At 29.3% G+C, this 15043-nt stretch overlaps 2 protein-coding genes across 2 annotated transcripts; one reads left to right on the forward strand and one right to left on the reverse strand.

Annotated features, from left to right (window-relative positions):
• The first annotated feature begins 781 nt into the window (after positions 1-781).
• Positions 782-5739, forward strand: ND-B8 (NADH dehydrogenase (ubiquinone) B8 subunit). The gene is made up of 3 exons (XM_067267969.1): positions 782-909; positions 1049-1155; positions 5547-5739. The coding sequence occupies exons 1-3, from the start codon at positions 815-817 to the stop codon at positions 5630-5632; spliced, it is 288 nt and encodes a 95-aa protein (XP_067124070.1). The 5' UTR covers positions 782-814; the 3' UTR covers positions 5633-5739.
• A 1384-nt stretch (positions 5740-7123) lies between these two features.
• On the reverse strand, positions 7124-14665 carry Aptx (aprataxin). Its single transcript, XM_067267979.1, has 6 exons — positions 14465-14665; positions 12334-12452; positions 11576-11629; positions 10851-10954; positions 10631-10715; positions 7124-7265 (listed from the first exon to the last, which is right to left on the reverse strand). The coding sequence occupies exons 1-6, from the start codon at positions 14585-14587 to the stop codon at positions 7184-7186; spliced, it is 567 nt and encodes a 188-aa protein (XP_067124080.1). The 5' UTR covers positions 14588-14665; the 3' UTR covers positions 7124-7183.
• Between the last annotated feature and the right edge of the window lie 378 nt (positions 14666-15043).

Genomic DNA, 15043 nt, shown 5'->3' on the forward strand with positions numbered 1-15043 from the left:
AATATCGTTAATTAATCAACCCAGAAGGGATTTTTTATGTAATAGCTCTATAATTAATTTTAATAATTTTTTTTGTATGTAAAACCGTTTATTTTATCAATTTATAGTTTGTTTGGAAAATAATGTTTTAAAAATAGTAATAAAAATTAATTTAAAATGTTTAAAAGTGAAAATCATATTTCATTAAGTAGTTCAGGGAAATATCAGTAAATATACTGAAATTTTACGTTTATTAAGTAATTTACACGATTAATCTGTAATAATTGTAATTATTAATTTTAAACTTATCTTAAGAATATTTATTTTAAATTTTTAACAGAAAATTTTTCTCATTAAGTCATAATTTTATACTTAAATAATTAAAAATTCAACGTTTTTTTAAAGCAGGTCGACCAGACGCATCCGTCGAAATCTTGTGTCTCCATCTAGTAGAAGTTGGTTTAACTATTTTAGGAAAAAAAAAATTATATTCGTTTCAAGAAAATTTTTAACTTATTTAAGGCATTCATAATTTAATTCTTCTATTATATCTATATAAGGATAAAATTTTGAATATTAGACATTAATTCATTAAATATGTCGATAGACAATAATTTCGGTGAATCTACTGATATTTCCCTAGATTATATATTGTACGAAAAAATCACCACAAATAATTATTCTTTCAAACATAAAAATGAATCTTTTTGTATATTTTTATAATTATTTATTTATTTTTATGTGTAAATTATATAAATAAATAAATAAAATATATATTCTTCCCTTCGCGAATATTCAACAGGGGGCACCTCGATCGGGATTTTCTACTTCCGCCATGGCGTCTGGTAGAGCTATGATAAAATTCGGTTCCCGTCTGAAAGAATTGAGGATCCATTTGTGTCAGAAATCGAACGAAAGTCAAGGTGTAAGGTAAGTGTCGTATTTAAGAAATACTTATCGTAATATAATTGCCTTTAATTAGTAATAAACAAGGGTTTAAGGTAATCTAATTCTAGTTTTGTTGTTATTGTTGTGTACATTTAAAAGTGAATATGTGATTGATTTGCAGAAATTTCATCGAGAAATATTACGTTCCCTTAAAACAGAATAACCCGCAGTTTCCTATTCTAATTAGAGAATGTAGCGGTGTCCAGCCTAAAGTTTATGCTAGATATGGTGAGTATTATGCTTTAACAATTCATATATCTTGAAATAAGATTCTCATTATATACTTAAATTAAAATTTAAAACATTGCACACAATATGATCTTAAATGCACATTAAGATTGTCATTAATGGGAATGAGGCAACGCAAGACATGGACAATCTGTCTACTGGAAGAACTTTCGGGTGTATTATAGATTACCACCTATGGAATTTCAGGACTTTGACTGTATATTTGAACTCGGGACCGAGACGGGTTCAACGGTACTCTATTTTTGGACTGGATACGAAAAATAAAAAAGTTATCATACTTTTTAAGTTACCATACTTTTTTAATGCTCTCATGAAGACAGCACTATAGTTGCTAGTACTGCCATCTTGCAGTAAAGTCTGCAAACCATGACGTCGGACTACGGTCATCTCCAGTAGGGTTAAACACGTGATACGAGAGCAGAGAGAGCGACGCGACTTCCAATCATCGCGCGATCGCCATTTCGGATAATGTTATCTTATGGCAGCGAACTGGCGGCCGTTCCCACTGTTCGTGCTCCTGACTGACCTCCCAGAGGGGAGCCGCCGGCAGGCCACCATGTGCTAAATGTCACTAGTTATTGATTCACGGTAGTTCTTGAACAAAGTAAAAAAGAGGGAGAAATGTCTACTAAAGGCAATTTTAATGGCAAGGGATGCGAATCCCGATCGCGATAGTGAGACCGAGTTAGTGGAGAGAGCGACGCAACTCCCTGTCATCGCGTGATGATGGAGTTGCGTCATCACATTTAAAAAAGTATGATAACTTTATTAATTTTCGTCTCCGGTCCAAAAGTAGGGTATTGTTGAACTCGTCTCGGTCTCCTGAGTTCAGATATATACTCAAAGACCCGAAATTCCATAAGTGGTAATCTATAGTATCCCCAAACTTTCTATGCAAAAGAGTGTGTCCCTATTTATAAGTTACAAATCTGAAGAAAACTCAGAAAATTGCAACTTGACTGTTGACAAGGTGCAGTCGTGTACCTGCAGTCTGGGATTTTATCCGTTTGGCCGTACCGGTGCTGCAAAATACAGTGCCGAGCAGTGTCACAACACTTCTTACACGTATTGCTAAAAGGGTAATAAGCTCTACGTTGATAAAAAAAGTAGGGGTGCTGCAAGAAAAAATAATCAAGTTGGGGGTGCTACTATTAGAAAAAGGTCAAAAACACTAATGTAATCAATTATTTAGTGTTTTGCACACAAAGTTGAAATTAAAAATTGGTTATTTAAATTAGAATATTTTAAATAATGTTCATTTTCAAATTTATGACTTTTTCACATTCTTTCTTACAATGTTTGAAATGGAATGCATGTTTATAAGATTTCTTGCTTTATTTTGTATTCTAAATCTGGTAATTATCATTGATATTGTTTCATTACATTGTTTAGTTAGCAAATGAGCTGAAAGTGTTATAATGTTTGTATTATTCATTGAAATTTAATTAGCCTACTAAAAATGAAATAATTTTTATTATTTGAAATTCAACTTTGAATGTTTAAAATCAGCTAATTATTATTATTTTTTAGAAAATTATGTAGTTAGCAACAAAAAGGTTACTCAAAATCACATATAGGATTTCTTACATCATTATCTATCGCATGTTTTTTATGGTTCAATTATCTGATGTACACAATAAATACTAGATAATGCACACACACAATCTTAAAGAGATTCTTCAATACTTGAATAAAGATGATAAATTTTTTATTTACGTGTATTCACATTTAATTTACATTTACAAAAAGAATTTGTGTGATGATATTAATTTTTTAGTTAGTTTGTATTAAGAATTACTCTGTGTTGGCCAACAATCTGTACATTTCTATATTCAATAATTGACTCAACAGTGAATTTTCCGTTGTGACATTCAATGGAGGGACTCGTTTTGCAGAAAAAAGAAACGCTTTCGTTGAGAGGTCGCTTTTCAAGATGGCTGACTTAAGTAACGAGAAGGTGGCGATTGTCACTGTTTTGCTAAATAATTAAAGTAACTCGCGTAACCATTATTCGAATAATTCAAATAAACCCATATCTGTATCATTTTCTTGTATACTGGGTCTTTCTTTAATAATTTTAATTAATTTCTTGAATATTTATATCATTAGGAAGAATTAAAGAGGGCTAACTATCGGTCGTAATCAATTTTGGACAAATAAAAAAAATCTTAATATTTCAATATTGACCAAATTATCCAACATGATCATGCAATCACATGCTTTATCATAAACAGATCGTTCATTAATCGGTCCACTGTTACAGTATCCACAGCAGCGAATGGATAGTTTCTATAAGCGAAATTTACTTTTTCGTGGAAGCCGCCATGTTAGTTTGTTGAATAATCAACAGTCTTTGAGGTCGTCGAGCGCAACTGTGAAACAACGCTGACGTCACTAGTCTCAACGGAGAACTCAATGGTCCATTTAGAAACGTTCTCTCACCGTTGAGTCAACCGTTGAATATAGAAACGTTATGGAATAAGTTTTGTACCTAACAATTTCAATGGGATGATTACAGCACTCTCATCATCACATATAAAAATTAAAATTAACCGATTTATTCTGTATTTATTTATCATTTTGCTTTTCCATTGCAATTTAATTATAATTACTGAATATTTAATAAAAGTAAATGATTTGTTTTCATTTAAAAAATTGATATTTTGATAATAGTTCATTTATATTTATTGTCACTGATAAAACTGAACTCAAAAAAAAATTATGCTTTTACTTAGTAAGATATTGTGAAATTCGATTTAAGTAACTTTTGGATTTTGACCATTTTCAATTGTTTGTTAAAGTTACATTATTGGGGTTTTTGATGAATATAATCTTGATATTTATATTATCATCAAAATATCTATTTTTACAAATTTTAAATGTAATTATTATACATGTTGATTTCCAGTGAAGTTACCATATTTTATATCATATAAAGTGTACCCCATTTCAATACAGAATATTTAGGAAAAAGTATTTAGCATATTTAATTCTTTTGACACTTGCCCCAAACTTTATTTATTGTATTCTAGCTTAAGGAAGTAAAAGTAGAATTCACACTTATTTATCAGGAAAAAAGGAGTTTAAAAGAAATCATTTACAATTAAAATTTACCTGGAAAATATTTAACATGAATACATGCAAAAACTGTTTAGCTATATCAAAAAATAATTAATAATAATAATTGAAGAGTTAAGCTAAAAATTCTCATTATACTATACCTGTTAGAGGTTATCTGTAGCTACTGAAGGCTGGCTGTGAAATTCATTAGCCTAGGGAGATCACAACTTCATTCACATATAAGATGCAGGGTGATTTTTGAGCCTTGTTTTGTGAAATAAGATGGCATATAAGATGAAAGTTTTTATTTCATCTTATATGCTATGCCATAGGTAAATGTGGCTCTTTTTGAGTTAAATGCGGCTTTTGTTGAAAGTGTTAATTTCTGCTTATTATTATTATTTTTACAATTTTATTTCCACAATTTTGTGAAAATATGTAATTATATAGATGTAATATTTAGTAATTTATTTCCAAGTTGGTGCAGTAAATTAAATTGACATTTCAAATCTATTCTTTTAAAACAAGTTCTCGACCCGGATGGGGGACACCCTATCCTTCCCTGCCTTACCATACTATCCGCCACGACAGTACAGAACTGTGGCTCCCATGCATTTTGCAAAACCTACATTTCGGCTCCCACTGAACTCTTGCTTGCCCACCTCTGTTATATGCCATAAAATATGGTGTATGTCAATGGTCTCCAATCTTTCTGACCATGTTGACCACTATTGTGAATTACAAAATATCTTTTATTGTCTCAATGTTGTGTATGTATTATATAAATATATAATTTCTTAAGAGAATAACATCTGTTAACTGTATTTTATTTAATTTTGGCCCTGTCTGCATATACTTTGATAATTTTTGGTATTAAAAGTCTGTTAAATATGATTTTTATTAAACATTATAAGATTATTAATTGATGCTTTCAAATATAATATTAATAAGCTGAAAAACACATTGTAATTTATGTGGAATTAAACAGAGAAAGTAAGTTTATTTGCTAAATGTAAAGATTTTGATCTTTACATTTAGCAAAATTTCTTTTATAAAGATGACATCTTCAAAATACTCTTTCATTAAGTTAATATCTCATTACATGTAATCAAAAGTTGGATATATATTTGTTTTGTTTGTTTTTTGCAGGTATTAAAAGTATCATTCATATCATTCTTTAAAAGAAATCTTGCTCACTACATTATTTTAATTAAGAATCATAAGTTTATAGTCACTATAAATTCTGTCAATGATGTTCAATGAGTTGCTTTGTTGATATGTAAAAATTAAAAATAATTTTTTTGTTACAGATTTTGGAAAGGAAGACAGTGTGCCTCTATCAAATATGAAAGATGAAGAAGTCTTAAAAACAATACAAAATTTAGCCTCAAAATAATTGAATACATATGTGAATTTAGTGTACAGTATTTTGCATTAGGTAAATTAAAAGTGTTAGATAATATTGTTATATTGAAAATAAATACTAAAAATTAATGACTGAAATTATATTTAATTTATTCAATCAGAAATTGCAAACAAGACACAAATAATTTTTTTTAAAATTAATTACATTCTTATTTTGTAAGAATTATACACAGTAATAACAGAAAATTAATGATAATCATAGATTATGATAATTGACAGATTTTAACTAGTTAAAATCTGTCAATTATTGTAATCTATGATCATCATTAATTTTCTGTTATAATATATTTGTATACATTCTTCAAGAAAAGATGATTAACAATTCATTTAAATACTGTAGTTTTACCACTAATCTAAATTGAATATATGATATTACTTTCCAGACTAACAGGTGAGTTAAAATAAAATAGGTTACTGGTACTTTCTCGTAATATATGAATTTTTATTTGGCAAGTAATTAAAGACATCTTAAACAGCCAAACATTCAATCAAATTATCTAATTATAAGCTAAATTAGAAGGAAGAAAATTACAAAAATTTTGATTTAATGCATTGGTTAGAAGTATCATTTAAATTTTCTATACTACATAAAATAATAATAATAATAATAATAATCTTTATTTGGTGTAAAAGGCTTTCGGCTGTTACAAGGGTGTTTTATTTAAACGCATATTTATACTCGTATAATAACATCTCAACAACATTGATATTTTTCTATTTACTGATCTATAGAATTTCATTAATATTTTGTCACAATTATCATTTAGTAATTGTTTAATGTAGTTATATAACATATAAATCATGTTAGTATTAGCACTATCAAACATCTTATACATTTCCTTCTCGTTAGTACAGTTAGCCAATGGCCCAATTTGGAGCCTTTGTTATACTACATATAATAATGATGATGATTACTGAATGTAATAATAATCTTTTTTTAAAAAGACATCTTATTAAATATGGCAAATTCAGTTAGAAATAAATATAAAATTTAATCTGAAATGCATCTTAATTTTATTTAATCTAAATGTTAAAAGTTTCATTTCGAATAATTCGATTTAACAAAGTAGCATAAATATGTATCAAAATGCAAGTTATATATAAAAATCAAATCCTGATTTATTTTTTTTTTTAAATTTGATTTATGCTAATACACTTTCTAAAGAAATATTTTTTTTATCAGTTCAAATTAGAACTATCCATAATTTTTTCTGTACATTTGAAGTTGATAATTTTAAATCTTAGATATTTGTAAATACAAGGCATGTTCAATATAAAACCAGAAAAAGTGCCATTAAAAGTCGGGAGGATGAGCAATACCATAGTAATTTTGACACATGACGCAGAAGACAACAGATCAATAAAATGGCAGCACCTCTCCAGCAGTGCAGCAATTTAATAGTTAAATATATGTTTATAATAAGACATACAAAATTGTACCAGAAGAAATTCTATTTCGAAATTAAGAAGAAAAAAAACACCTTTATTGTTACAAATGTAATTTATATTCCTTTTAACAATTCTAAGAATCTGACATTGCATGAAAATGAACATGTTCTTTTAACTTAGGAAATAAGGAGAAAGCTTCTTTACATATGTGGCACCTAAATACAAAAAAAAAAAATATATATTACATAAATTACTCTTATATTATATTATATATATTTTTATGATTCAAAATTGTTTTTGTATGCTCTTTTATAATTATATTTTTTTCTCCTTTCTGTTAAATTGAAAAAAAATTATCCTGTAAAAATCTGCTATCTTATAAAAGGCAGCAACATTTTACTCTGGAACTTTCATGTTTTAAAGCTGTGTCAGTACATTTTGATTCCATTTTGAAGCTGTTTCTAGCAAGAAAATATCTGATCATCTCAAAATTATGGAATAAGAAATTCAGTAAACTTGATGAAAATGTGAAAAGTAAAAAACACAGTGGTGGTAGCGTGTTCAGACTGGATTTAAATTTGCAGGCAAATCAGATTTGTGAATTGATGTCTTCCTTTCAGGTGTTTTTTCACACTGGGAAGAAATGGAATCCAAGAGAGCTAAGTCAGTGGAACTGGGTGGATGTCAAACTTGATTCACTCTGGTCAGTTTATGCTGGAGCATTGTCTTGCAAGAAAATGATGTCTTTGGAGCACTTTTCACCAGTGGCGTGCCGTCATTGGAAGCGCCGATTCCACCTTCCAATGACCTTCCCTTGTATTTTATAAAATATAAATTTTCATATTTTAACATACTTTTAATTAATTAAAATTAATATTTTATTATAACTGCATTATGTAGCTTTTACAAATTTCTATACTACATGTGAAAAAAATGATAAGATTGCTATTGTATATTCGAATAATTTGGTGGCAGAAGGAATGTCGAAACCGGGTCAGTTTCCAATCAGCCAGATTATATAGGCATTGGCACATGCGGTTTACAGAGCACCAACCTCACCCGGTTTAGCTGGTGGATGCTTCACACAATGCTTCTAATTTTATATCCCGGACCGATTGTGGGCTGTTAGCTGCCTGCCTGCTAGATATTCGGCCGCCCTTGCCCAATTATGTGAATCATGAATAGACTAGATCAACGGCAGGCAACCCCCGGCCTGCGGGCCAGCTATGGCTCGTGAAAAGTTTCTATCTGGCCCGTGAGATCTTTAATAGATTATTAAATTGGTAAAATAACTAATTAATAGTTATTTTTCCAATTCTTTGTAATTTTTGAAAATGATAAGAGAAATAAATGTAGTAATTAACTTTTTATTTATTTATTTCATATTTGCAGACTAAAAAAATTACAAGTCACAAGAAGGTGTCAATTAACTACTACGGCCTGCGGAAAAAACGTAAAATTTATTCTGGCCCATGTTATAAAAAAGGTCGCCCACTGTAGACTAGATTTATAACTTAACCCAACCGATAGGAGTTTACTGGCATGTTTTTATGATAGTTCTGTATAGTTGACAGGAGTTTAAAAAAAAAAAAAAACTCCATTAAAATATTTGATATATTTATTCTGTGTTTATTCTGCTCTCCCATCTTATATTACTTACGGATTTCAATGATAAACCGGTGATATTATGATTTAGTATGTCCCATCTGTAAGAGGATGGAGAAAAAACGTGTACAATTCTAGTACAGTGTTTAAAAATTAACTGTTACTTTGGCAGCATCGTTTACAACCAAATTTAATGAATGAGACATACAATGGTACAAAAAAAGCTCTAGAATTTATTTTCTTTAAATTTACGATTTATATATCCGTTGTCATAAAAATTTGTCTTTCCAATGTTTTCCCAAGACTACAGATATTCAAGTACAAAGTAACCGGTTTCGACTTATTTCTACTAAGAAGTAGTTAAATAATTAAGAGATTAGGGAATGGGGACATAAATAAAACACTGCTGAAAGAGCCAGAATTTTACTTAAACAAAAGCTTAACCGAACCAATTACTAGCTCAGTACAGTGGGGAACTGATTTCCGTGTACACCTGGTACTAAAACGAATTACAGTAGTTAGAAAACAAATGACTATTAAGTTTAACATATTTACATCTATGGTGAGAAACGTTTAAAATTTACAACAGCCCTGTGGCGTCCTTTGAAATATACTAGTGATGTGACAAAAGAAGCATTTGACATTGACCGGTAGGCACCCACGGGATTTGGCAGCCTGCGTGCATGCACGTGCCGCACACCTACCAGGACGTCTCTGATTCCATTCATTAGCCACTCGTAAGGAGCTATTTCACTAAGTGGATTGTTTTAAGATTTAAAAAGTAAAGAATATTTTGTTATTTTTATGTGCGTTTCTTCACAAAGTTATATTTAATTATAAGTTTCTTTAAAAGTATATTCATACAATTGAGAATTTTTTGTACTAGGCATGTATATTCATCACACATTGTTTTACCAAATAAGTTTTTTTTATAATTTTAATTTTAGCCCTTATATCGTGGCTAGTGATTCAAAAATTTATTTTAAAAAAGTTTTGGCTCAAGACCATATAATGAAAAAGAAAACATCATTAAAAGAGAAAGACCAATGCCTAAATTAAATATAAATACATCAACAAAAAAATTTCGACATTTTGACGATAAAATTTATGACGAATGACGATTCTTTCGTAAAATTGAAGCAATTTGTAAATCAAAGCGGAATAGAATTTAACATTGGTAGACGATATAAAATAAATATTGAAAATTATAACAAGATAATTACGATTAATAGATATATCTAAATTAATAGATGTTATATGTTTTTTCTCAAAGCAAGAATTGGCATTTAGAGGGCATAGGGAATTTATTGAATCTAAGAAAGTTCAATATAATTACCTCTGTTATTTATTAAGTACATCAGATAATCTATTAAAAATACATTTAAAGAAGTATATGATTTTTACTTTGGTCGTGGGGAATGCTCATGCCTCTGCTCCATGGCTTGTTATTTTGTTTCTGGACTGTACAAGATTTCACCTATGTTACTAATTAGTCCTCAAATTCCTCAGCATCCTACTCAAAAAAAAGCCAAAATGGTTTTTGATGTTTCCATTTACTCATGTTTCTGATCAGTGGGTAACAGATTTTGGAGCCAATTTCACAAACTACTTCTGTGACAACATTCCCCTTAGAAATAAGAATTTAATGATAGTTTGGAACTTTGTTTAGTCAAATCAGATATTGCTTTTTGTGATTTTGTCTTCTCAACTTTGTTGATAGAATAAAATCTATGCATGGGGAAAAGATTTTATTGTGTTCGCATCATCTTTTCCACAAAATATTAAGTACATCAGGTCAACAAATTATCAGTTTTCCCTTATATATGTGGAAATCAATTAGATAAATACTTAGGTATTATAAATGTTTAAAGTATTTATATAATTGTAATCTGAGCATAAAATGATAGCATTTAAACAAAAATGTAAGGTTCTCTACATAACATAATAGAAGTAGCTGAATATTTAATATACTTACTTCAATGATGATTTCAATAATTCTTTAGCCTGCAATATACTCATTAAATTCAATTTTCCATTTTTTTCAAGTTGCTCAATTATATCTGAAATGTAATAGAAAAAATGTGAACTATATTAAATATACATATTTATTTTCAATTATTATGAATGATGGAGATCATCATCATAAAATTTATCATCTATGTTTAATTATATGAAATAACCAAAAATAAACATACTTTCAGAGTTTAGGAAAAATTTTGTAGTAAATGAATTCCAGTGTTTCTTGTGTTTCATGGATGGAGAATCAAAATCTTTGCTTATAATATGAAGATGTAACTGGCTAAATAATTTAAAAACAAACCAATTTAGTTAAAACATTGTAATTAATTCTTTCAAACTGCAAAATAGCAGCTTGTTATATATTATTATTATTTATTGAGACACTTTGATTGTTGGCCTTTTACAAGTATCAATTAACAACAAAAATAAAAAAAAAAAAACATAAACAAAAAATTATCACATTAAAGACAAACCCTAACATGTTTAGTTGTGTTTATTCCTTGTTTATTCCTTTTTTTTGTCCCTTCTCTTTTTTCCCTTTCTCCCTTTATATCCTTTTATATTTAGTCATTTGAGTTTAACATCACAGATACAATAATTCATTGTTTTTTTTTCCAATTTACAAATATCACTCACTAGTTTTGAAAAATCATTTATAGCTTATTACAAGAAAATTAAAGAATGAAAAAAGTATTATATATAAATTGTATGAATTGAATATTACTATATGTTGTAATAAAATTCATTCAGATTCTATTCAGAAGTGAATTTTATTTTATTTTAGCATTTATTATTAATTTTCTGTATCCAATATAGTAATGTTTTATTATTTAGAAAATAATAAAACATTATTATAAATAAACATATTTGTAAATATAATATAATAAAAATATATACTCACTACATACTTGGAGCTGCATGATATCCAAATTTGAATTTTCTACCAGGTGCAATTCTGTAAATATTTCAAAAATTTGGAAATTAAGAAAATTTAAATCGAACAAACACATTCAAGAAGCTACCATATTGGTATAATTTATCAATAGAACAATAATATTATTTAATTTAAAAGGTAAATACAGTTGAGTCCACATAAGTCGTCATAGGTATAACTCGATACTGTCGGTTAACCAAGTTCTACTGTATTTGATTTCAAAAGTCCAATTTTTCCCCATAAGAGATATATAAATTTTTCTCATATAAAATATTCGCATTTAAGTTGGCTGAAATCATTATCCATGACCAAAAAATTTTTAGGCACTATCTCTTATTAAATTTAATGGTGCCTAATGTCCATCTCTAGTACCAAATTATGTAATATTTTATCATTAATAGTAGGGGTAAAGTAGTCCAAAAATATGGTAATTGTTTGGCACATTTTAAGATTGTCTTACTTAAAATAAGATTGTATAAAATTACAAACATACTATATAGTCTCTCCATGAGTTTTTAAATTATTTACCGTTATTTAATATACTGTATATAAAACTAATATTGTTTTTATAAGGAATTATGTACATAAATTGCCACACACAAGGATAGGGATTTGAAATGCTGGAGTACAGCCACAGAAGGTGATATCGGATGGATTGATGTTATATTATGCTTTAAAACCAATCACAATATTTAATTATTATTAGTTAAAAATACAATAATTACCTTTCTGCAAATTCTCTACCTTTTTTATCCATATGCTTTAAAAGGTCTAAGTGATCTTTGGTTACTTCATTTAAATTTTTTATATCTTCTTTTGGTAGGACTAAGAAATGATAATTGGCCTAAAAGAATTAAATAATATTTTTATATTGTCTAAATAAAATTATAAAATTTTTTTCCAATCAAATAATTAAAATAATTACTATAATTCATTTTTGAACATAGAAATATGAAAATAAAGAAACACATATTAAATTCATATCAAATTCAAATTAGAAAGCTGGAAACTATAAATAAATAATCAATGTGTAAATATATACTTTATAATAGTGCTGTTCAACATGTATAAAGAGAAAGGTAGCATGATATAATTTAATTAGATGTTTTACTTTTAAAAACAAATATTTTAACATATGCTTTAATGTCACATAAATGATTATTTATGTGACATTATTTATTTCTACATGGTAAAATGATAAAATATATTCTTATTAAATATATGATGATTAAATTAAACCTGTTATTGATAGAATGTGTTTCTTTCTAAGAAAAATCAGTTAAGTGTATATATGTATATATATATATATATATACCAGGGATGTAACCAGAAATCTCTGAGTGTGGATTGCTGATGGCTTATCATAGCTTCCACAAACTTCCACAAAAGTGCAATAGCCCAAGATCACCAGCAACACATTATTGTGCAAGAAGCTACCATATTGCTATGGCAGCTCTTTAAAAGGGTTCAATATCATGCCATGTTTAGTGAGAACTGGAGTTTGAACTAGTGAGAAGCTTGTTTCAATTGGCAGCAGTGCTGTTAATATCCAAGTTTGCTAGTTTGACATGTCCAGGCTAGTGTCGGATTACTGGACATGTCAAACTAGCAAACAACCGGAACTGCTGAGATTATACTGCATAATTTGTTTTTTCGTTAATGTGTCATTGTTAATAAAAACATAAATCCACTACTTCTTTTTTGTTAATTGTGATTGACAATCAACTAAATGACATCTATAATTTTTTTTTGCTATCAAAGAAAGCCAAAGAAAACATATAAATGACATTTTTCAAAGTTTTTTTTTAAGTAGAGAAATAATGTTTATGAAAAGATGTACATGCGAACACATAAGAAAAATTGATGGTACTCCTTGGGTCGTAAGCTTATACTTGGGAATTGTCATTCTACACTATTGCATTAATATAACAAGTGCAAAATGATAAAAAGTTCAAAACTGGTGCAATAAAATAAATTGTTAAATAAGATTATCATTTCTGTACACCATGCACACAGGCCATTGAGAAGGGTGACTCCTACCCCATGTAAAATTAAAATTATTTTTACTAACAGAATAAATTCTTTAAGATTGCATTTTATTAATAAAGAAACATTCTACATTAGATTTGTTTGAAAAACAAAAGGTTAACGAGGCCCATTCAGAACAATTACACCCGTGAACGAAACTACCGGGACCTCATCAAAGCCGAACAACAGATCACATCCATAGGAACGAAAAAGTCAAAGGAACCGTACTTCTACACGCAACCCTCAGTGAGATACGGCCCACTACCAAGTCGCACCCAATCAGGAGTCGCATTGCTCCACTAAGACTTTAACATTTAACTGTATATCATTCCAATTTTAGTATACATACAGCCAAAGCAAGTACAAACATCTAACTATTTAGTCTGCTCGACTATGCCGGCTTCGAGTAACCCACTCGACTGTAGGCGAGGTACTCGATGCGGTATAGTTTTAGGACAACGTCAGCTGCCAAGGCGCAAATAATGGCAAGCACCGAAGTGCACAACTACGTATGGAACATCAGTCAAGCCGAGCGACGGAGAATAGGCAATATACCGGTTCATGGTAAAAACCGACCTTTACAGAGGCCAATGTCTGGCACGTACAGGTACGTTTCTATTGATTTTTTTACTTATACAGGTCTCCGGAAAGGTGGCAAATCCCTCATTTTGAGTTCATATCTTACCCTTTTTTTAGGCCATGATAGCAACTTTCTTCAGTTTGAGAGCTCTGATATAAATATAAACTGAATTATTAAATTAAAATTCTTGACATTTAAAATTGCATTTTATTACATTTCATTACAAGATCTTCAATAAATCTGCTTACTTTGGGATAACTGTCCTTAATGATGACAATTCTGTCATCAGATTCGATAATTTTGTCCGGATCTTTCATTTCGTGTTTCAGTGCTAAAAACCACGGATAAGGCTTCTTTGTATTTTTACTCATTTTTATCACTTTTATTGAGATTATAATTTCAAATTTAAAGCATTTTTATAAATTCACAGCAACCGAAAACAGACGACAATAAACACTTTGCTCACTAACGCCACCTGGAAAAAAATTATTATAACTTTTTATTATTGGCGAAAAATATAAAATATTTCTATTTTACAATTTCGGTAAGATATTATTATTATTATTTATTACGACTCGCAAAGTTTTTTCCGCGTAATAAATCAAGTATATGGAACATTATTCAAAATCCGAACGTAAGAAACCCAACATGGTTTATTACGTCTTTGGGAGCGGTCAAGGTGGCAGCCTACCGTCGGTGGCAGCCTACCGCTCTGGGGACCCGGGATCGAATCCGAACGGGTCGAAAAATCTCCAGGAATTTTTCGGGGGGTGGTCCGTTCGGATATGTCGGGCCCCGTCCCTCACCACCCGGTCGCCCCATTGTGG

Source organism: Centruroides vittatus, unplaced genomic scaffold, assembly GCF_030686945.1.
Source record: "Centruroides vittatus isolate TY-2023 unplaced genomic scaffold, ASM3068694v2 contig_3125, whole genome shotgun sequence".
Lineage (NCBI taxonomy): Eukaryota > Metazoa > Arthropoda > Arachnida > Scorpiones > Buthidae > Centruroides > Centruroides vittatus.